This window comes from Rosa rugosa, chromosome 4 (genome assembly GCF_958449725.1).
Source record: "Rosa rugosa chromosome 4, drRosRugo1.1, whole genome shotgun sequence".
Taxonomy (NCBI): domain Eukaryota; kingdom Viridiplantae; phylum Streptophyta; class Magnoliopsida; order Rosales; family Rosaceae; genus Rosa; species Rosa rugosa.
Genome location: NC_084823.1, coordinates 24,289,130 through 24,312,478, shown reverse-complemented (window position 1 = coordinate 24,312,478; position 23,349 = coordinate 24,289,130). Strand labels below are relative to the sequence as shown.

The 23,349-nt window shown below is 36.4% G+C and overlaps 1 protein-coding gene across 1 annotated transcript in view; it reads right to left on the bottom strand.

Moving 5' to 3' along the window:
- LOC133744533 (uncharacterized) overlaps window positions 1-23,349 on the bottom strand; it is a 67,002-nt gene that overhangs the window by 17,766 nt on the left and 25,887 nt on the right. Inside the window, exon 5 of the mRNA XM_062172628.1 lies at window positions 21,324-22,969. Coding sequence (XP_062028612.1) covers window positions 21,324-22,969 — 1,646 coding nt within the window. The remainder of the gene's footprint in view (window positions 1-21,323; window positions 22,970-23,349) is intronic.

The window sequence follows — 23,349 nt, the reverse complement described above, 5'->3', positions numbered from 1 at the left end:
TTCGTGACTTGTAAATTCTTTTCTTTAATTTGTTCTCACATGTTAGCACCCTCAATCCCCGGTTTAGAACGATCCCTGCTTATCCTATACTAACGCTCGACATTTTCAGGGTTTAAATTGGCGATGCTTTTGCACGTATCAGACATCCTACGGATCAATGTCCTCAACTAAGTGAGAATGGTGGTTGGGAGTCTGTGAATGCCATAGGAGGCTATCAAGGGAACCAAGGGGGTCCCCAACGTCCAAGGTATGATCCATATTCGAATACCTATAACCCTGGATGGAGGGATCACCCCAACTTCAAGTGGACCAACAATGAGAATGTTCAGAATCCTCTTGGTGGGAGTTTCCAACGTCCTCAAGGACCTTCATTTCAAGGACCTTCTCTTCAAAGGCCTTACATGCCTCCTCAACAGAACTCAGGGAATTCAAATTCCCACTATGATAAGACTATTGAGGCATTGACTAATTCCACTCAGGCATTGACTAGTGCCACACAGACTTTGATGCAAGGACAACAGACCCACACCAAGGACATTGCTGAACTCAAAAAGCAGATGGGACAAGTGGTGGACTTCATGACCAAGTTTCATGAAACTGGTAGGCTTCCGAGCAACACAATTCCAAACCCAAAAGGAGGCTCTGAAGGCCCACCCAACTGAGGACGAGAGGAAACCAAGTCTAGGCTGAAAGACTATAAACATTAAGCGCTGCTTGGGAGGCAACCCAATTCAGAAGTAGCTGTGGAGGAGCCTTCAAAGCAGATTTTCTTCTTCTTCCCTACTTCTTTATTTTTGTAACTTTTGTTTTTCTTTGAACTTTATTTTCGTAAATTCCATCTCTATATGCTTACGTGTTTCATTGCATGCTTATAATTGATTACATTGAGGACAATGCAATATTTAAGTGTGGGGGAAGGGATTTATATTTTTGAGTCTTTTATTTTGAGTCATATATTGAAAAATACAAAAAAATCGAAAAAATGTCATAAAAATAAAATGTCATAAAAATAAAAATTTCGTTGTTTTTGTTTTTGTTTTGAGTCTTAGGATGCCCTTTCAACTGTCTAGGATGATTCTAAATCTCTGAAATCATGACTAAAAGTGGATCACGAAATTGAGATGACTTAAAATGGTATTCTTTGGTTAATTGAGATATACGAAAAATATGTGCCTTGTAGTGGATATGGATTTCGTAACTTTGGTACAGAATATGAGCATGTTAAGATGAGTTTTGATTCATATAAACCCATGTGAGATAATTGAACCATGTTCCTTTTTCTTGGAGTGAAATGAAAAATATATTCTTAATTTCTTGGCGATGTTTTGATGATCTCATTATTCTTTCATCTTGATTGACTACTTGCCATAGATTAAGTTTGATGGACTAGAGAATGCTAGAATTCGCTCTTGTGCTTGTTGAGACGTTATATCAATACATGGCCCTGATTCTGGAAAGGATAGAGGCACCCTAGGAATTACCACCATTGCCAAATGAACCTGTGTCCCTAATTGTGCCCGTCGTGGGACTCCCCTAGATAAACCCCTTTGAGCCTACGTTAAGCCTTTTCTTTCATCACCCTTAAAATCTTTAACCTAAGCCTTAGTATAGCTATGACCCTACCCTTTGTCCTAAGGACTTAGTGGAGCTAAATTGAGACTTTACTTGAAGATTTTTGACGTCAATTTTGAAGAATAAGAAGAGGTGAAGGTTCAAGTGTGGGGGTAAACTTGTCCATGAATGAAAAATGTATGAAAAAGCCGAGAAAAAGAAAAAAGAAAAAAAAAAAAAAATGAAAATATGTAAACGGCTAAGAAAAAGAAAAGAGAATATGTTTATGGACTTTAGTACCCCATACTTAGTGATCTTGGAGTTTGCTTTGAATTGAAGGCCCACTACAGAAAAATTTGGCCTTTGTCCATTTCACTAGAGTTCAAGGGAAGTTTACAATGAAGATTGGGCCCAACATGAAGACATTAGGCCCTTTTATGTGACCACTGGGAGAAAGTGACGTTTTTGCAATGCCTTGGTGAAATATTTCGAGGACTCTTTACATTTACATAAGCTCTACTAGGTTTTTAGGACACTTTATTAAATTCCTTACCCTTCGTTTCTTTAAACCTTGAGCCATGGCCCCATTACAACCTTTGAGAAGACCTTCTTGATCCTTAAGATGGGACAGCCCTTGATGTGGAGATGAGTTGCAAGAGTTGAACCTATGGCTTGGGTCCATCTGTGCAAGTAGTTGGTATCCTTCATGAGATCTTTAAAGAAAATTATACCTGTGCTTTCGTTTCTTGCATTATGTGATATACTTGCTATCTTTCACATATAATTGAGTGTATAAGCTTTTAAGCATTGCCATGATCTGAGAGAAGAAAGAGGGATATACTTGTGAGATTTGAATCATACTTGTCTGAAGCATGCTTAACAGAAACCATCACCATTGTTCCAACCAAGTCCTACTTGTGTATATGTGAATTATGTGTTTTAATTAACTCTCGAATGCCTAAACATTTATTCTTGGTAAAGTGCTAATCTTGGTGTTGTGAAAGTAAGAGATTGCTGAGACAAATAGTTGAAGGGCAATAGAGTCTTTGTTTGATTTTGCTAAGGGACTAGCAAAAGCTAAGTGTGGGGGAATTTGATAGGAGCATTTTAATGCGACGTTTTAACTGCATTTCCTTACATTTCTTGCGTCATTTCCTTAGTAAAACTCTGTTTAGGAAAGTTTCCATTCTTTGATTGGGAAAGTTCCTATTTGTAGAAAGTTTCCATTTTTCTTAGTTTCTATTTTCCATTTTTAGAAAGTTTCTATTCTTGTAGTTTTCATTTCTCATTTCTGGCAAGTTTCTATTTTTCATTTTTAGTAACTTTCTATTTTTCATTTTTGGTAAGTTTCTATTTTTCAAATTAGGAAAGTTTCTATTTTTCTTACTAGTTTCTATTTTCAGGACCTCCGAGCTAAAAAGTGGAAATGAACACACGAATGGAAAGAGGAGCTTGCGAACGTCAAGGGGAACAAAAATGAAGAACATTGGACCACACATTTGAGCAGAAATGAAGAAACAAGCTTTCCTAGTGCAACCAGGAAACCCTGCGAACTGGAGGAGAGCTTACCAATGAAGTTTCCAACGCAACTATGAAAAGAAATGAAAGAAATGAAGTGTTTTGCGTTGGAAAATATGAAGACTTGAAGATGAAGCAACGTGGCCCAAGAACTCTCAAGAATGAAGTGGGTTTTCGGCAAAATGGACCAAGTCCCATCAAAGCCCATGGAACTAGGGTTTGTGACGCAAACCCTAGCCCTAAAGATGTTTTGCCGTGAATTTGCAAGAGAGAAACAAGGAAGAGGCGTCCAAAAATCAGAAATTAAAAAGAGATTTTCTAGGGAGATTATCTAGGGCTATTTTTATGGAAAGAAAATACTTGGAGATAAACCCTAGATGCTTTGCCGTGAAAAAAAGAAGAGATAAACAAGGGAGAACGTGAAATTCCTAGGGTTTTGGACGGCAAAGATATTCCCTAGAGAGTTTTAAGGAAAGAGAAAAAGGTGGAGACCAAGAAAAGCTCAAATGAAGACTAGATACATTCCTACATTCCCTAAAGAGTTTTGGCCGAATTTAAAGACAGAAAATCAGAAATTATCTCAAGAATTTCGGCAAGAAAATCAAGGGAAATATTCTAGGAAATTATGTGATTGGTTGAGACACCTCATAGGGCTTATGTGGCAAGAAGTCATTGGAGGAAATTATGTGGAAGTGCAAGCAATTGCCGTGAGCTTTTCTAGGGTTTTGGACGGCATGGAGAAATAGGGGCCGTCCCCTATATATTCCTCTCTTCTCTCAACGTCAAGAGTCCCCCACTTTTGCGTTTTACAACTTTAGAAAAAATCAGAAAACTCTCTCTAGCTTAGCCGTGTTCTTCTCCATCCTCTAGGGCAACCACGAAGTTCAAGCAAGGCCAAGGAAGAAGAGGACAAGCCGTGCACATCATCCATCACCATCCTTGAAGATTGCTTTCGAAATTCAAGAGACCATTCATCCCATCTCCATCTCTTGGTGTAATCCGATTCTCCTTGTAACCTTTGCTTTGTAATTTTCGTTGGTTATGCCCTAGTTGACACATGTGTTTGAACAATTTTCGAATTCTGAAATTTTATGGTTAATTACTAATTTTCAGATTCATGTTTTGCGATTTATGGTTGCTTATGTGTGAGTGTTTGATTAAATTTGCATGATAGAAATCTTTTGTATGTTAATCTTAAAGGGTTCGAAACTTTTAGGGTTTTTATATAATTGGTGCTACGAATTTAAGAACATGAATCAACTTTTTGGTTTTGTGTTCTTGAATCAATAAGTAGTAAAGGTTTTGTACAAAAACCGAATTTAATCAAAGAAGATTGCAATTAGGTGGACTTTTTCATACTAAGTTGCACATTTGAATTGATAACCTTTCTAGATGCTTAATGCGTTAGACATGTATGATTGACTAGCTTTCTAGGGCTTGAATGCATGTTTGATAGGATTAGTCTATGTGCTTTCACTTAGATTAATTAGCGTTGAAAGTAAAATATGGGAAATTGTTTGCTTTGAACGTTTCACATGATCAATTCCTCTTGCATGACTATGATGAACAATGATCAACTTGGATTAATTTTAATCATGAGTTTCGACTTTGATCTTTGTTCATGCATTCCATTTATAATTTTATGTTTTTGCATTTTAATTGTTTTATTAACTTAGTTTTATTTTCAGAAAAACCAAAATCAAAAACCCCCTTTTAATTCGTAAATAATGTGCATATGTGTGAATATTATACTTTGTTTTGATTTTAATTGTTTAATTGTTTGACAATGACAGGTGTACCCTCAATCCCCGGAATAGAACGATCCCTATTTATTCTATACTACTAATGACATTTCAGGGTTAAATTATGCGCTTGCTTTGAGCGCATCACCATGTCACGTGCTCATAGATATAGGCTTAAGAAAACTGTTAAGCAATATGTTTGGGATGAACCTTATTTGTGGAAATATTGCTCTGATCAACTGATTAGGAGATGTGTGCCTGAACATGAACATAATGCCATACTTTCTTTTTGCCATTCTAAAGCATGTGGGGGTCACTTTGGGTCTAAAAGGACTGCGTTTAAGGTGTTAGAGTCTGGGTTCTTTTGGCCAACATTATTTAGGGATGCACATGCATATTGTCTAACTTGTGATAGATGCCAAAGAACAGGAAATCTAAGCTCTAGAGATCAAATGCCATTGTCTAATATCATAACTGTTGAAATATTTGATGTCTGGGGTATAGATTTCATGGGACCTTTCCCTTCATCTTTTGGGTTTTTATATATCTTACTTGCAGTGGACTATGTTTCCAAATGGGTGGAAGCAAAGGCCACTCGAACTAATGACTCTAAGGTTGTTGCAGATTTTATCAAGTCTAACATCTTTAGCAGGTTTGGAATGCCTAGAGTTCTCATTAGTGATGGTGGATCCCACTTTTGCAATCGGACGATTGAGGCCTTGTTGAAGAAATATGATGTTACACATAAGGTTTCTACACCTTATCACCCCCAAACTAGTGGGCAGGCTGAAGTCTCAAATCGTCAGATAAAGGGGATATTGGAAAAGACTGTGAACCCTAACAGGAAGGATTGGTCCCTACGCTTGGAGGATGCTTTGTGGGCTTACAGAACTGCATATAAGACTCCCATAGGTATGTCCCCATATCGAATTGTCTATGGCAAACCTTGCCATTTACCTGTGGAGTTAGAGCACAAAGCTTGGTGGGCTGTGAAGCAGTTCAACATGGATCTTGATGAAGCTGGGCTTCATAGGAAGCTGCAGTTGCAAGAGTTAGAGGAGATTAGGAATGATGCTTTCGAAAGTGCCAACATTTATAAAGAAAAGACTAAGGCATTCCATGATAAAATGATTCGAAGGAAGACTTTTGTTGTGGGTGATAGGAGCATTTTAATGCGACGTTTTAACTGTATTTCCCTACATTTTCTGCGTTATTTCCTTAATAAAACTCTGTTTAGGAAAGTTTCCATTCTTTGATTGGGAAAGTTCCTATTTGTAGAAAGTTTCTATTTTGGTAGTTTCTATTTTTCATTTTTAGAAAGTTTCCCATTTTCAGTTTAGGAAAGTTGCCATTTTTCATTTTAGGAAAGTTTCTATTTTTCTTACTAGTTTCTATTTTCAGGACCTCCGAGCTAAAAAGTGGAAATGAACTCACAAATGGAAAGAGGAGCTTGCAAACGTTAAGGGGAGCAAAAATGAGGAACAATGGACCACAGAAATGAGCAGAAATGAAGAAAAGAAGTTTTCCTGCTTCAACCAGGAAACCCTGCGAAAGGGAGGAAAGCTTACCACTGAAGTTTCCAACGTTACCATGAAAGAGAAATGGAAGAATGAAGTGTTATGGCGTTGGAATGTATAAAGGCTTGAAGTTGAAGCAACAAGGCCCAAAAACCCTCAAGACTTATTGGATTTTCGGCAAAATGGATACAAGGCCCACAAAGCCCATGGAATTAGGGTTTGTGACGCATGGAACAAACCCTAGAGATGTTTGCCGTCCAAAGCCTAGAGATAAACAAGGAGTTTGCCGTGAGAAAATCAGAAAATATATTAAGATTTCGATGGAGATTTTCTTGGGAGATTTTAAAGGAAAGAGAATATGTGTTGAACACAAAAAGCTCTAAATGGTGTCTAGATTCGTTCCCTATTTTCTCTAAAGGAAGTTTGGCCAAAATTGAACTACAAAATCAAAATTTCTCTCTATATATTTCGGCCAAGATATTAGGGAATTAAAATGGAGTTTTGTGATTGGTTGGACCATGTCATAGGGCTTATTTGGCAAGCTATTATTGGAGAAAATTATGTGGCATTTTCAGATTAATTCTATGGAATATTAAGAAGAATGTCACGGCTTGGAGAGCAAGAATTCGTTCCCTATATATACTCCCTCAATGAAGACGTCTAGGGCTCCTCTCCATACAATTTAGAACTTAGAAAAAAATCAGAAAATCCCTCTAGCATAGCCTTGAGTTCCTCCATCCTCTAGAGCAAGCCACGAGTTCAAGCAAGGCCAAGGGAGAAGAAGAATTGCCGTGAGCATCATCATCCACCACCATCCTTGAAGCTTGCTTTCGAGATTCAAGAGACCACCACATCATTCGTTCATCACCATCTTCATCTCACGTTGTAATTCGACCTCTTCTTTGTAACCTTAGCTTTGAATTTCGTTGGTTATGAACTAGTTGACATATATGTTTGAATGAATATTAATTTCTGGAGTTTTTATATGATTGAATGAAATTTTCAGATTCATATTATTGTTCTTCGAGAGTTGCTTATGTGGGTTTGTTTAATTAAATTTGCGTTATAGATAACTTTTGTATTTTAATCTTATGTGGTTGCAAACACTTAGGGTTTCGATATAATTGGTGCTAGGTTTAAGAACATGAAATCGACTTTTCGTTTTGTGTAAACTTGAATCAAAGTAGTAAAGGTTTTGTACAAAGATCGAATTTAATTAAAGAGAATTGCAATTAGGTGGACTTTTCCATACTAAGTTGTACACTTGAGTTGATAGCCTTTCTATGTGCTTTATGCGTTGAACATGTCATGATTGACTAGCTTTCTAGGGCTTGAATGCATGTTTGATAGGATTAGTCTTTGTGCTTTCACTTAGATTAATTAGCATTGAAAAGTAAAATATGGGAAATTGTTTGCTTTCTAACGTTTCACATGATCGACTCCTTTCTCATGACTTAGATGAACAATATTAGGGTTTGAATCAATTTTAATCATATGTTTCGGCTTTTGATCTTTATTCTCTCATTCCATTTGTATTTTTATGTTTTTGCATTTTAATTATTTTGTTAACTTAGTTTTATTTTCGAAAAACCAAAAACAAAATCCCCCCTTTTCGTAAATAATGTTTATACTTGTGAATATCTTTGTGAATATTATACTTTGTTTTAATTTTAATTGTTTAATTGTTTGACAATGACAGGTGTACCCTCAATCCCCGGAATAGAACGATCCCTATTTACTTTATACTACTAATGACATTTCAGGGTTAAATTATGCGCTTGCTTTGAGCGCATCAGTGGGTCAAAAAGTTCTTCTCTTCCATTCTCGTCTCAAACTCTTCCCAGGTAAACTTCGTTCTCGTTGGATTGGACCTTTTGTTATCACTAATGTGTTTTCTCATGGAGCTGTGCAGATAAAGAGTGAACAAACAGGTAACGAGTTCAAAGTGAATGGCCATCGCTTGAAGCCTTACTATGAGGCGTTTGTGGAACACGAAGTGGAGGAAGTACCCCTCCAAAACGTTCCACCTCTTGAGGATTAAATGGAGGTACAAGTCTACGCTGAAAGACTATAAACATTAAGCGCTGCTTGGGAGGCAACCCAATTCAGAAGTAGCTGTGGAGGAGCCTTCAACGCAGATTTGCTCTTCTTTTTCCTCCCTACTTCTTTATTTTCTGTCTTTTGTTTTTCTTTGAACTTTATTTTCGTAAATTTCATCCCTATATGCTTAAGTGTTTCATTGCATGCTTATGATTGATTACATTGAGGACAATGCAATATTTAAGTGTGGGGGAAGGGATTTATATTTTGAGTCTTTTATTTTTGAGTCATATATTGAAAAATACAAAAAAAAAAAAATCGAAAAATGTCATAAAAAATAAAAATTTCGTTGATTTTGTTTTTGTTTTGATTCTTAGGATGCTCTTTCAACTGTCTAGGATGATTCTATATCTCTGAAATCATGACTAAAAGAGGATCACGAAATTGAGATGACTTAAAATGGTATTCTTTGGTTAATTGAGATATATGAAAAATATATGCCTTGTAGTGGATATGGATCTCGTAACTTTGGTACAGAATATGAGCATGTTAAGATGAGTTTTGATTCATATAAACCCATGTGAGATAATTGTGCCCATGTCCCTTTTTCTTGGAGTGAATGAAAAATATATATTCTTAATTTCTTGGCGATGTTTTGATGATCTCCTTATTCTTTCATCTTGATTGACTACTTGCCATAGATTAAGTTTGATGGACTAGAGAATGCTAGAATTCGCTCTTGTGCTTGTTGAGACGTTATATCAATACATGGCCCTGATTCTGGAAAGGATAGAGGCACCCTAGGAATTACCACCATTGCCAAATGAACCTGTGTCCCTAATTGTGCCCGTCGTGGGATTCCCCTAGATAAACCCCTTTGAGCCTACGTTAAGCCTTTTCTTTCATCACCCTTAAAATCTTTAACCTAAGCCTTAGTATAGCTATAACCCTACCCTTTGTCCTAAGGACTTAGTGGAGCTAAATTGAGATTTTACTTGAAGATTTGACGTCAATATTGAAGAATAAGAAGAGGTGAAGGTTCAAGTGTGGGGGTAAACTTGTCCATGAACGAAAAATGTATGAAAAAGCCGAGAAAATGAAAAGAAAAGAAAAATGTACACGGCTAGAAAAGAAAAGAAAGAAATATCTATGGATTTTAGTCCCCCATACTTAGTGATTTCGGAGTTTACTTTAAATTGAAGGCCCACTACAGAAAAATTTGGCCTTTGTCCATTTCACTAGAGTCAAGGGAAGTTTACATTGAAGATTGGGCCCAACATGAAGACATTTGGCCCTTTTATGTGACCTATATGGGGAAGTGACGTTTTTGAAAGGCCTTGGTGGATTTTTCGAGATCTCTACATTCATATGAGCTCTACTAGGTTTTTAGGACACTTTGTTAAATTCCTTACCCTTCGTTTCTTTAAACCTTGAGCCATGGCCCCATTACAAACCTTGAGAAGACCTTCTTGATCCTTAAGATGGGACAACCCTTGATGTGGAGATGAGTTACAAGAGTTGAACCTATGGCAGTCCATTCGTGCAAGTAGTTGATATCCTTCATGAGATCTTTAAAGAAAATTATACTTGTGCTTTCGTTTCTTACATTATGTGATATACTTGCTATCCTTCACATATGATTGAGTGTATAAGCTTTTAAGCATTGCCATGATCTGAGAAAAGAAAGAGTGGATATACCTTGTGAGGAACTGAATCAAACTTGTTTGAAGCATGCTTAACAGAAACCATCACCATTGTTCCAACCAAGTCCTACTTGTGTATATGTGAATTATGTGTTTTAATTAACTCTCGAATGCCTAAACATTGATTCTTGGTGAAGTGCTAATCTTGGTGTTGTGAAAGTAAGAGATTGCTGAGACAAATAGTTGAAGGGCAATAGAGTCTTTGTTTGTTTGAGTCTTTAATTTTCGTTGAGTCTTAGTGTGTGTCTTTGTTTGATTTTGCTAAGGGACTAGCAAAAGCTAAGTGTGGGGGAATTTGATAGGAGCATTTTAATGCGACGTTTTAACTGCATTTCCTTACATTTCTTGCGCCATTTCCTTAGTAAAACTCTGTTTAGGAAAGTTTCCATTCTTTGATTGGGAAAGTTCCTATTTGTAGAAAGTTTCCATTTTTCTTAGTTTCTATTTTCCATTTTTAGAAAGTTTCTATTCTTGTAGTTTTCATTTCTCATTTCTGGCAAGTTTCTATTTTTCATTTTTAGTAACTTTCTATTTTTCATTTTTTTAGTAAGTTTCTATTTTTCAAATTAGGAAAGTTTCTATTTCTCATACTAGTTTCTATTTTCAGGACCTCCGAGCTAAAAAGTGGAAATGAGCACACGAGTGGAAAGAGGAGCTTGCGAACGTCAAGGGGAACAAAAATGAAGAACATTGAACCACACATTTGAGCAGAAATGAAGAAACAAGCTTTCCTAGTGCAACCAGGAAATCCTGCGAACTGGAGGAGAGCTTACCAATGAAGTTTCCAACGCAACTATGAAAAGAAATGAAAGAAATGAAGTGTTTTGCGTTGGAAAATAAGAAGGCTTGAAGATGAAGCAACGAAGCCCAAGAATACTTTGAATTTTCGGCAAAATGGATCAAGGCCCATCAAGGCCCAAGCAATTAGGGTTTGTGACGCATGGAAGAAACCCTAGAAAGGTTTGCCGTCCAAAGCAAGAGAGAAAGAAGGAGTCTTGCCGTCAAAATCAGAAAATAATAAGAAGATTTCGTGGAGATTTTATTGGGAGACTTTTAAGGGAAGAGAATATGTGTTGAACACAAAGAGCTCTCAAAGGAAGTCTAGATACATTCCTAAATTCTCTAAAGGAGTTGTTGCCGAATTTCAAGAGATAAAATCAGAATATTATCATGGTATTTCGGCAAGAAAATCAAGGGAAATATTCTAGAAAATTATGTGATTGGTTGATACATGTCATAGGGCTTATTTGGCAAGATTCTATTGGAGGAAATTATGTGGAGTTAGACATTGTTGCCGTGAGTTTCTCTAGGGTTTTGCACGGCCTTGGAGACCAAGTTGCCGTTCCCTATATAGTCTCCCCTCTTCTCAACGTCAAGGGTTCCTCTCCCCATACAATTTACACTTTGAGAAAAATTCAGAAAACTCTCTAGCCTAGCCGTGCTCTTCTCCATCCTCTAGGGCAACCACGAAGTTCAAGCAAGGCCAAGGAAGAAGAGGACAAGCCGTGCACATCATCCATCACCATCCTTGAAGATTGCTTTCGAAATTCAAGAGACCATTCACCCCATCTCCATCTTGGTGTAATCCGATTCTCCTTGTAACCTTTGCTTTGTAATTTTCGTTGGTTATGCCCTAGTTGACACATGTGTTTGAACAATTTTCGAATTCTGAAATTCTATGATTAATTGTTAATTTTCAGATTCATGTTTTGCGATTTATGGTTGCTTATGTGTGAGTGTTTGATTAAATTTGCATGATAGATAACTTTTGTATTTTAATCTTATGTGGTTGCAAACACCTAGGGTTTTTATATAATTGGTGCTACGAATTTAAGAACATGAATCAACTTTTTGGTTTTGTGTTCTTGAATCAATAAGTAGTAAAGGTTTTGTACAAAAACCGAATTTAATCAAAGAAGATTGCAATTAGGTGGACTTTTTCATACTAAGTTGCACATTTGAATTGATAGCCTTTCTAGATGCTTAATGCGTTAGACATGTATGATTGACTAGCTTTCTAGGGCTTGAATGCATGTTTGATAGGATTAGTCTATGTGCTTTCACTTAGATTAATTAGCGTTGAAAGTAAAATATGGGAAAATTGTTTGCTTTGAACGTTTCACATGATCAATTCCTCTTGCATGACTATGATGAACAATGATGAACTTGAATTAATTTTAATCATATGTTTCGATTTTGATCTTTGTTCTTGCATTCCATTTGTATTTTTATGTTTTAGCATTTTAATTGTTTTGTTAACTTAGTTTAATTTTCGAAGAAAACCAAAATCAAAAATACCCCCCTTTTTCGTAAATAGTGTATATGTGTGTGAATATTATACTTTGTTTTAATTTTAATTGTTTAATTGTTTGACAATGACAGGTGTACCCTCAATCCCCGGAATAGAACGATCCCTATTTATTCTATACTACTAATGACATTTCAGGGTTAAATTATGCGCTTGCTTCGAGCGTATCAACAATTCCTATAGTTGATTATCTATGTCATGAGAAATAAGTTGACCATGTGAAACATTCAAAGCAAATGATTTCCCATATTTTACTTTCCTTGAATATTTAATCTAAGTGAAAGCACTTAAATTAAACCTATTGAACATGCAATCATAGTCTAGAAAACTAGCTAATCAAGAACACATTCAATGCATGAAGAACAAAGAAATGATGTCAACCAAAGTGCACAACCTAGTATGAAAAAGTCCATCTATTTGCAATCCTCCTTAATTGATTTCGACTTTTGTCCAAAGCCTTTACTACTTAAATCTAGCACCAATTACATGCATATATCCTAAGTTGGCCATCAAAGAACACGTACATATAAAAGTTTTCCATAATCCAAAATCAATTAAGCAATCTCACATAAGCAACATAAAAATCAACATAAAGAAATCACAATTTTTATTCAAACATAGAAATTGGGCTTAAACTTTGCCCTTAATGTTATTGTTAACTAGAAACAAATTCCTACGAAATTAAATAAGGAAAAAGAATGAATTACACCGTGAGTTGGAGATGGAGATGGAGTGCTTGAAACGTTGAAATCTTGAATCTTGGAAGCAAGCCTTCAAGGTGGACGATGGAGGATATGATATTCCCAGCTCCTTCTTCTTCTTCTTCTTCTTACTTGAAAACGCAGAATTTTGCAACTAGAGAATGGAGAGAAAAATGGAATGGAAATGGAGAGACAAAGAAGATGAAATGGATGAAGGAATGTACTTAGAGTGAGAGGAGAAGGTGTTTATATAGGGAAGAAAAAGAAGAGTGAAATGATAAATGGAAGAAAAATAATGAAAGTGGTTTGTAAAATATGGAAAAGATGGAGTAATGATGAAATGAAAGCAAGGCATGAAGGTGCAGAAGTATGGAAGTGATGATGATCTATTGGAGCAGAAAAATATATCCAAGGAAAAAGAGAAAAGCATCTAGCTTTCTTCATGTGGGTAGGAAACTTGAACATGTGGTGTTGAGCTGCTTTAGGTCAGTTTCTGCCCTTTTATTCCTTCAATTATTTCTCCAACAGGAATTCAGTTTTGGCTCGTGACTTCTTCATATGAAATGATCTACCATGAGTGTAGATCATTTTGGTAAAATTTCAGAATTTATTTCCATGCCTTTGGGCTGGAAATGCTGCTGGACCTCTTACAGGTCCAGTTTTCCAGTTTTGCTTCTGCAGGAAATTGGGCTGACTGTTTGAAGGCCTTCCACTCAATTATAGCTCTGGCACTCTTCATAGGATGTGTAGAATGGATCTGGAAAGTTTCAGCTCATTTGAAGTTCATTTGGTCCGGCGGCCGCTCCTTCTTCCTTGCTTGGCTTGGTTTCTCCTAGCCGGAGTAGGAAAATGTGTAAAATTGACATTCTAGTACATTTCCATTTTTCTCCACCATTTATAGGTAAGTGTGGACCTAATGCTCATTTGACCATCATTTACTCCAATGTACCTAAGAAAATAGAAATTGAGTTAAAAATCGATTCGTTAAGGAATTAACTAAGCAAAATGTGAGGAATTAACTATTAAAATACCACTTTAAAATGCTCCTATCAGTGTACAACTTAGTATGGAAAAGTCCACCTAATTGCAATTCTCGTTAATTAAATTCGATCTTTGCTCAAAACCTTTACTACTTTGATTCAAGTTTACACAAAACGAAAAGTCAATTTCATGTTCTTAAACCTAGCACCAATTATATCGAAACCCTAAGTGTTTGCAACCACATAAGATTAAAATACAAAAGTTATCTATAAAGCAAATTTAATTAAACAAACTCACATAAGCAACTTCGAATCACAATTATAGAATTAAAAAACTTTATTTAAACATAGAAATTGGGCTTAAACTTCGCCCTAAACGTTAGGTTAACTAGAAACAAGTTCATACGAAATCAAACAAGGAAACCAAAAAGGTTACAAGGAAACCAAAAAGGTTACAAGGAAAAGGAACGAATTACACCGTGAGTGGAGATGGAGATGGAGAGCTAGATGGTTGGATCTTGAATCTTGGAAGCAAGCCTTCAAGTTGGATGATGGAGGATGTGATCTTCACGGCTCCTTCTTCTTCTTCCTCTCCTTGCTTGAAAACGCAGAACTTTGCAACTAGAGAATGGAGAGAGAGAGAGAGCTTATGACGTTATGGAGGATTTTCTGAATGAAAGGTGTGTCTTAAACGTCTAGCATAGGGGGGTTTATATAGGGGAACGACCAAGCTTTGCCACACAGCTTCGACCAATCACGTAGCGCCACGTCAGCTCTGTGTGTCATCCAACCAATCAAAAACCTCCAAAATCAATCCCTAATATATTGTTGCTGATTTTCCCAAGATTATTTCTGATTTTTCTCTTAATTTTCGGCCAAATATCTAGGCATGAACCTAGACAATGTATCCGGACTCATTTTGGACCTTTTCTCCCTTAAATCTCTCCATGGCTTTATCCTTAACATCCTCCCCTTGATTTTCTCCTGATTTTCACATTAAAATTGCAGATTTTATTCTCTAATTTCAGCCAACATATCTTGAGGGAATTAAGGAACGAATCTGGACTTGTTTTGAGCCTTTTCTTGTTGCACAATCCCTTGAAATTCTCCCTTGATTTTCTCAACGTAATCTCCATGATTTCCCATGCAAAAATCAGATTTAATCTCCCATAATATCTCCCACGTCATCTTCAAGCCATGTGGTCTCCTAATGCCTTCAGGTTTCCTAGCATCATCAGGATTCCTGCGTTGACTGGGATTCCTAGTCGGACCAGGAAAACTCCATTTCTTCATTTCAGCTTTATTTCCTTGTCATTTATTCCAATGTACCTAGAAAATAGAAACTTTTATTAAAATTACTAAAAATAGAAACTTTCTAAAGATGGAAACTTTCCTAATCAAGAAGGATTTATTTAAGGAAATAACTAAGTAAATATGAGGAAATAACAGTTAAAACGTCGCATTAAAATGCTCCTATCAAGTTGTAAATTAAAGAAGGAATAGGTGAAGTCGTGTTTATTAATATTGGCCTAAACCCCTTATTGGTACCTAGTTCAGGTCCCTTAAGGTTGAGGGTGGCCTTTATTAACATTCATTGAACTGTCTTCACACTTAGGACCTTTTATATCCAAGTAAGTATAGCCTATGTGAGATGGTGTCTAGGAAGGGGACAACGTTCATAACGGGTTCTGGATTCAGAAGTGCTACAAATGGGCGTAAACCACTATGTGGGAGTAGCCTATGCCAAAATGGATCCTACCTCTTGTGTTCGTCCTCCCCTACCTGGCCATTTCAGTAAGGTTGCCCAAAGGATGTAGGAGGGACTTAGTGTCTAGATGATTATACTTGGGCCGCACGTCCACTTGATTTACCGCTTGGAATTAGAATTGATATCAATAATATTTATGACAAAAGAAAATGTAAGAAATATGTTGTGATACATTAAGGTATATGGATTAAACATAATCTTGGAAAGGGAGCTGTTACAGCCCATTGCACTCCGAGATTCCCTGTTCCCGTACCTAAGTGTTGAAAATATTTGTCAATTAAAAGAGAAAAAGAAAAAGAAAAAAAAAAATAATAATAATATTAATTAAATGTGAATAGTGACGTTTTGTACTTGTGTTTTGTGTGAAAGTTTTGTCTAATTATATTTGTAAAGAAATAGAATTAAAGAAAATAAAAAATGGAGTTATGAATTTTATTAAATACTTAATTGTTGTGAGTGTGTAAAATCGTATGAGTAGACAAGGGCCCTTTTGTTAATATTGGCCTTAACCCTTCATTCGTACCTTTCTAAGGTCTTATGAGGTTGAGGGCGGCCTTTATTAGCACTTGGAGAACAGTTTAACACATGAGTTAATTTCCAAGCTGAGTAAGGGGCATTACAGATGGTGTCTTAGGTTGAGACCCTGGGTGATGGGTTCAAATTGGATCTCAGAGATACTATAGACTGTGCGTAAACCACAATGTGGAAGTAGCCAATAGGGGCGTAAACCTCAATGAGGGAGTAGCCTCCGTAGTATCACCAAAATGAGTCCTTCCTCTCACTTACCTCTTAATCTGGCTATCTGGCCTTCTGAAACAAAGGAAAGTGACTTATGTCTAAGCGACTATCCCTATATCGTAGCTCACCAATAGTAGTGGTTTCTATTTGGCTCGACTTACAACTTGGAATCAATTGAGTTATTAACTATATTTATGACATTTACATGTAAAAATAAAATACTTGTACAAAACCTTCACATGTAAATTGGTTTGTTTTATACTTCTCTTACTTGTACAAACTTTGTAAGTCTCTTTTGTTACATTGTGAATAGTGACGTTTTTCTTGTATAAATTATTGACTTGTTTTTCTTGTATTTTGTAATTTACTAACTTGTGTAAATGAAGCCCTATATTATTGCGTTTGTGGAACATGATTTGGAGGCTGTACCCCTCTAAAACGCCCCATAACCAGAGGATTAAATGGAGGTACAAGTCTAGGCTGAAAGACTATAAACATTAAGCGCTGCTTGGGAGGCAACCCAATTCAGAAGTAGCTGTGGAGGAGTCTTCAACGCAGATTTGCTTCTTCTTCCCTATTTCTTTTATTTTGTATCTTTTGTTTTTCTTTGAGTCTTTATTTTCGTAAATTCCATCTCTTATTGCTTAAGTGTTTCATTGCATGCTTATAATTGATTACATTGAGGACAATGCAATATTTAAGTGTGGGGGAAGGGATTTATATATTTGAGTCTTTTATTTTGAGTCATATATTGAAAAATACAAAAAAAATCAAAAAATGTCAGAAAACAAAAAAAATTTCGTTGCTTTTGTTTTTTGTTTTGAGTCATAGGATGCCTTTCAACTGTCTAGGATGATTCTATATCTCTGAAATTATGGCTAAAAGAGGATCACAACATTGAGATGATTTTAACATGGTATTCTTTGGTTAATTGAGATATATTAAAAATGTATGCATGTGTAGTGGATATGGATCTCGTGACCTTGGTACAGAATATGAGCATGTTAAGATGAGTTTTGATTCATAAAGCCTATGTGAGATATTTGAGCCATGTCCCTTTTTCTTGGAGTGAAAATGAAAAATATATTCTTAATTTCTTGGCGATGTTTTGATGATCTCATTATTCTTTCATATTGATTGATTGCTTGCCATAGATTAAGTTTAATGGACTAGAGAATGCTAGAATTCGCTCTTGTGCTTGTTGAGACGTATATCAATACATGGCCCTGATTCTGGAAGGGATAGAGGCACCCTAGGAATTACCACCATTGCCATATAAACTTGTGTCCCTATTTGTGCCCGTCGTGGGACTCCCCTAGATAAGACCCTTTGAGCTTACATTAAGCCTTTTCATTCATCACCCTTAATATCCTTAACCATGAAGCTTAGTATAGTTACAATCTTACCCTTTGTTCTAAGAACTTAGTGGAGCTATCTTTTGAGACATACTACATGGGTTTGGCGCTAAGGATGAAGATTGAGAAGAGGTGAAAGTTCAAGTGTGGGGGTAGACTTGTCCATGGAAAGAAAAAAATTGTGAGAAAGCCGTGAAAAATGAAAAGAAAAAAATGTATACGGCTAGAAAAGAAAAGAAAGAAATGTTTATGGATTTAGTCCCCCATACTTAGTGATTTCGGAGTTTACTTTAAATTGAAGGCCCACTACAGAAAAATTTGGCCTTTGTCCATTTCACTAGAGTTCAAGGGAAGTTTACATTGAAGATTGGGCCCAACATGAAGACATTTGGCCCTTCTATGTTACCTCTAGGGGAAAGTGACGTTTTTGCAATGCCTTGGTGGAATATTTCGAGGTCTCTACATTTATATGAGCTCTGCTAGGTTTTTAGGACATTTTGATAAATCCTTACCTTTCATTTCTTTAAACCTTGAGCCTTGGCCCCATTACAACCTTTGAGAAGACCTTCTTGATCCTTAAGATGGGACAGCCCTTGATGTGGAGATGAGTTACAAGAGTTGAACCTATGGCAGTCCATTCGTGCAAGTAGTTGGTATCCTTCATGAGATCTTTTGAAAGAAATTATATTCACAAAGTGCTTTTCGTTTCTTATATATGTGAGCTATTTGATTCCCTTAAAATATGTTCTCTCACATACTTGAGTGTTTATAAGCTTTTAAGCATTGCCATGATCTGAGAGAAGAAAGAGTGGATATACTTGTGAGATTTGAATCATACTTGTCTGAAGCATGCTAAGCTTAAACCCATCACCATTGTTACAACCAAGTCCTACTTATGTATGTGTGGATTATATGTTTTAATTAACTCTCGAATGCTTAAACATTAATTCTTGGTTGAGTGCTAATCTTGGTGTTGTGAAAGTAAGAGATTGCTGAGACAAAAAGTTGAAGGGCAATAGAGTCATTATATTTGTAGAGGTCTTTAAATTTTCGTTGAGTCTTAGTGTGTGTCTTAGTGTGATTTTGCTAAGGGACTAGCAAAAGCTAAGTGTGGGGGAATCTGATAGGAGCATTTTAATACGACGTTTTACTTGCCTTTCCCTACATTTCATGCGTTATTTCCTTAATAAAACTCTGTTTAGGAAAGTTTCCATTCTTTGATTGGGAAAGTTCCTATTTGTAGAAAGTTTCTATTTTTGTAGTTTCTATTTATCATTTTTAGTAAGTTTCCATTTTCGGTAGTTTCTATTTTTCATTTTTAGAAAGTTTCCCATTTTCAGTTTAGGAAAGTTGCCATTTTTCATTTTAGGAAAGTTTCTATTTTTCTTATTAGTTTCTATTTTCAGGACCTCCGAGCTAAAAAGTGGAAATGAACTCACGAATGGAAAGAGGAGCTTGCGAAAGTCAAGGGGAGCAAAAATGAGGAACAATGAGCCATAGAAATGAGCAGAAATGAAGAAAAGAAGTTTTCCTGCTTCAACCAGGAAACCCTGCGAAAAGGAGGAAAGCTTACCAATGAAGTTTCCAACGTTACTATGAAGAAGAAATGGAAAAATGAAGTGTCTTGACGTTGGAAGGTGACAAGGCTTGAAGTTGAAGCAACAAGGCCCAAGAATTCTCAAGACTTTGTGGATTTTCGGCAATTGGATCAAAGCCCACTAAAAGCCCATGCAACTAGGGTTTGTGACGCATGGAACAAACCCTAGGAGAGTTTGCCGTGAAAATCAAGAGAGAAACAAGGAGTTTGCCGTGAGAAAAATCAGAAAATAAGAAAAGATTTCGATGGAGATTTCTTAGGGAGATTTTAAAGGAAAGAGAATATGTGTTGAACACAAAAAGCTCTCAAAGGAGTCTAGATTCGTCCCCTATATTCTCTAAATATATTGTTACCGAAATTGGTGAAGGAAATCAGAAAATATCTCTATATATTTCGGCAAGATTATTTAGGGAATAAACATTGGAGTTTTATGATTGGTTGGATGACATCATAGGGCTTATGTGGCAAGCAAGCATTGGAGGAAATTATGTGGCATTTTCAGATTAATTCTATGTGATTCACACGGCTTGGAGACCAAGAAAGCCGTCCCCTATATAATCCCTCTCATTCTCAACGTCTAGGATCCTCTCTTCCATACAATTTACACTTTAGAAAAAATCAGAAAAGTTCTCTAGAATAGCCATGAGTTCTTCCATCCTCTAGAGCAAGCCACGAGTTCAAGCAAGGCCAAGGGAGAAGAAGAATTGCCGTGAGCATCATCATCCACCACCATCCTTGAAGCTTGCTTTCGAGATTCAAGAGACCACCACATCAATCGTTCATTACCATCTCCATCTCACGTTGTAATCTGATTCTCCTTTATAACCTTTGCTTTGATTTCGTTGGTTTTGCTCTAGTTGACATATATGTTTGAATGAATAATTAATTTCTGGAATTTTATGGTTGAATGAGAATTTTCAGATTATATTATTGTTCTTCGAAAGTTGCTTATGTGGGTTTGTTTAATTAAATTTGCATTATAGATAACTTTTGTGTTTTAATCTTATGTGGTTGCAAACACTTAGGGTTTTGATATGAATGGTGCTACAATTTAAGAACATGAATCAACTTTTTGGTTTTGTGTTCTTGAATCGAAAAGTAGTAAAGGTTTTGTACAAAAACCGAATTTAATTAAAGAGAATTTCAATTAGGTGGACTTTTCCATACTAAGTTGCACACTTGAGTTGATAGCCTTTCTAGGTGTTTATTGCGTTGAACATGTCATGATTGACTAGCTTTCTAGGGCTTGAATGCATGTTTGATAGGATTAGTCTTTGTGCTTTCACTTAGATTAATTAGCATTGAAAAGTAAAATATGGGAAATTGTTTGCTTTCTAACATTTCACATGATCAACTCCTTTCTCATGACTTAGATGAACAATATTAGGGTTTGAATCGATTTTAATCATATGTTTCGGTTTTTGATCTTTGTTCTCTCATTCCATCTTTATTTTTATGTTTTTGCATTTTAATTGTTTTGTTAACTTAGTTTATTTTCGGAAAAACCAAAATCAAAAACCCCCTTTTTCGTGTACAATGTTTATAATTGTGAATATCTTTATGAATATTATACTTTGTTTTAATTTTAATTGTTTAATTGTTTAACAATGACAGGTGTACCCTCAATCCCCGGAATAGAACGATCCCTATTTACTTATACTACTAATGACATTTCAGGGTTAAATTATGCGCTTGCTTTAAGCGTATCAGTCCACTTGTTTGAGGATGATAAGGTGTTGAAACCTTATGAGTGACGTGATACTTCCTAAGCAAAGCTTCAATGGTCTTGTTGCAAAAGTTAGAACCTCCATCACTAATGATTGCTCTAGGCATGCCAAACCTACTAAAAATGTTAGACTTTATAAACTCTGCAACAACTTTAGAATCATTAGTCCTGTTGGCTTTCGCTTCCACCCACTTAGAAACATAATCAACCGCTAAGAGAATATAAAGAAAACCATTAGATGAAGGAAAAGGACCCATAAAATCTATACCCCAAACATCAAAAATTTCGACCACTATTACAGGAGTTAAAGGCATTTGATCTTTAGGTCCTAAATTACCGGTTCTTTGGCATCTATCACATGTCATACAAAATTCATATGCATCTTTAAATATAGTAGGCCAATAAAAACCACATTCCAACACCTTCCTAGCAGTTCTATCAGAGCCAAAGTGACCACCACATTGCTTAGCATGACTAAACTCAAGTATAGCTTTTTGTTCATTATTAGGCACACATCTCCTTATCAATTTATCTGAACAATATTTCCACAAGTAAGGATCATCCCAAACATATTGTCTAGCTAAAAACTTAAACCTATCACGTTGAGCACTTGACATGTTATTAGGGAACGTTTGAGACACCAAATAATTAACAATATCTGCATACCAAGGCTCACTTACCTGGATTCCGAAGAGTTGTTCATCCGGAAACATCTCCACTATGGGTATGGCGTCCTCCTCACTCACAAGTCTGCTCAAGTGGTCAGCTATAACGTTGTCAGAGCCCTTCTTATCCTTGATCTCCACATCAAATTCTTGAAGCAAGAGTATCCAACGAATTAGCCTAGGTTTTGCCTCCTTCTTTGACATTAGGTACCTTAAAGCTGCATGATCAGAGTAAATAATAACTTTAGTACCCAACAAATAAGATCGAAATTTTTCTAAGGCAAAAACAACAGCTAAAAGTTCTTTTTCAGTTGTAGAGTAATTGAGTTGAGCATCATTGAGTGTCCTTGACGCATAGTAGATGGCATAAGGCTTCTTGTCCTTCCTTTGGCCTAGCACGGCCCCAATGGCATAGTCAGAGGCGTCACACATGATCTCAAAGGGAAGAGACCAATCTGGGGGCAGCATAATTGGTGCAGACGTTAGAAGCTCCTTCAAAATGTTGAATGCCTTCTTGCAATCCTCATTGAACTCAAAAGCCACCTCCTTTTGAAGTAGACGACATAAGGGCGTAGAAATCCTGGAAAAGTCCTTGATAAAGCGCCTGTAGAAACCTGCATGTCCAAGAAAAGAACGGACCTCCCTCACACTTGTGGGGTTTGGTAAGTATCTAACAAGATCTACTTTAGCTTTATCTACTTCAATTCCACGTTTTGAAACAATATGCCCTAAAACTATTCCTTGTTTAACCATAAAATGACATTTTTCCCAATTTAAAACAAGGTTAGTTTCTTCACAACGTTCAAGTATCAATTCTAAGTTACTTAAGCAATTTTCGAAATCTTTACCAAAGACAGAAAAGTCATCCATAAAAACTTCAATAATTTTCTCAATAAAATCAGAAAAGATACTTACCATGCACCTTTGAAACGTACCTGGGGCGTTGCATAGTCTGAATGGCATTCTTCTGTAGGCAAACGTTCCAAAAGGACAAGTGAAGGTCGTTTTCTCTTGATCCTCATTAGCTATGGCGATTTGGTTGTAACCAGAATACCCATCCAAGAAGCAATAGAACTCATGGCCAGCTAACCTCTCAAGCATTTGATCAATGAATGGCAAAGGGAAGTGATCCTTCCTAGTAGTGGCGTTGAGCTTCCTGTAGTCTATGCAAACTCGATGTCCAGTCACAGTTCTCTGAGGTACCAACTCATTCTCTGCATTCTTCACAACAGTTATTCCAGATTTCTTTGGCACAACTTGAACTCGTGAAACCCATTTGGAGTCTGAGATAGGGTATATGACGCCACAATCAAGGAGTTTGATAACCTCCTTCTTCACAACTTCCATCATGGGTGGGTTTAGACGTCTCTGAGCCTCCCTAGTTGGCTTGGCTCCCTCCTCCAGCAAAATCCGATGCACACAAGTGGTAGGGCTAATTCC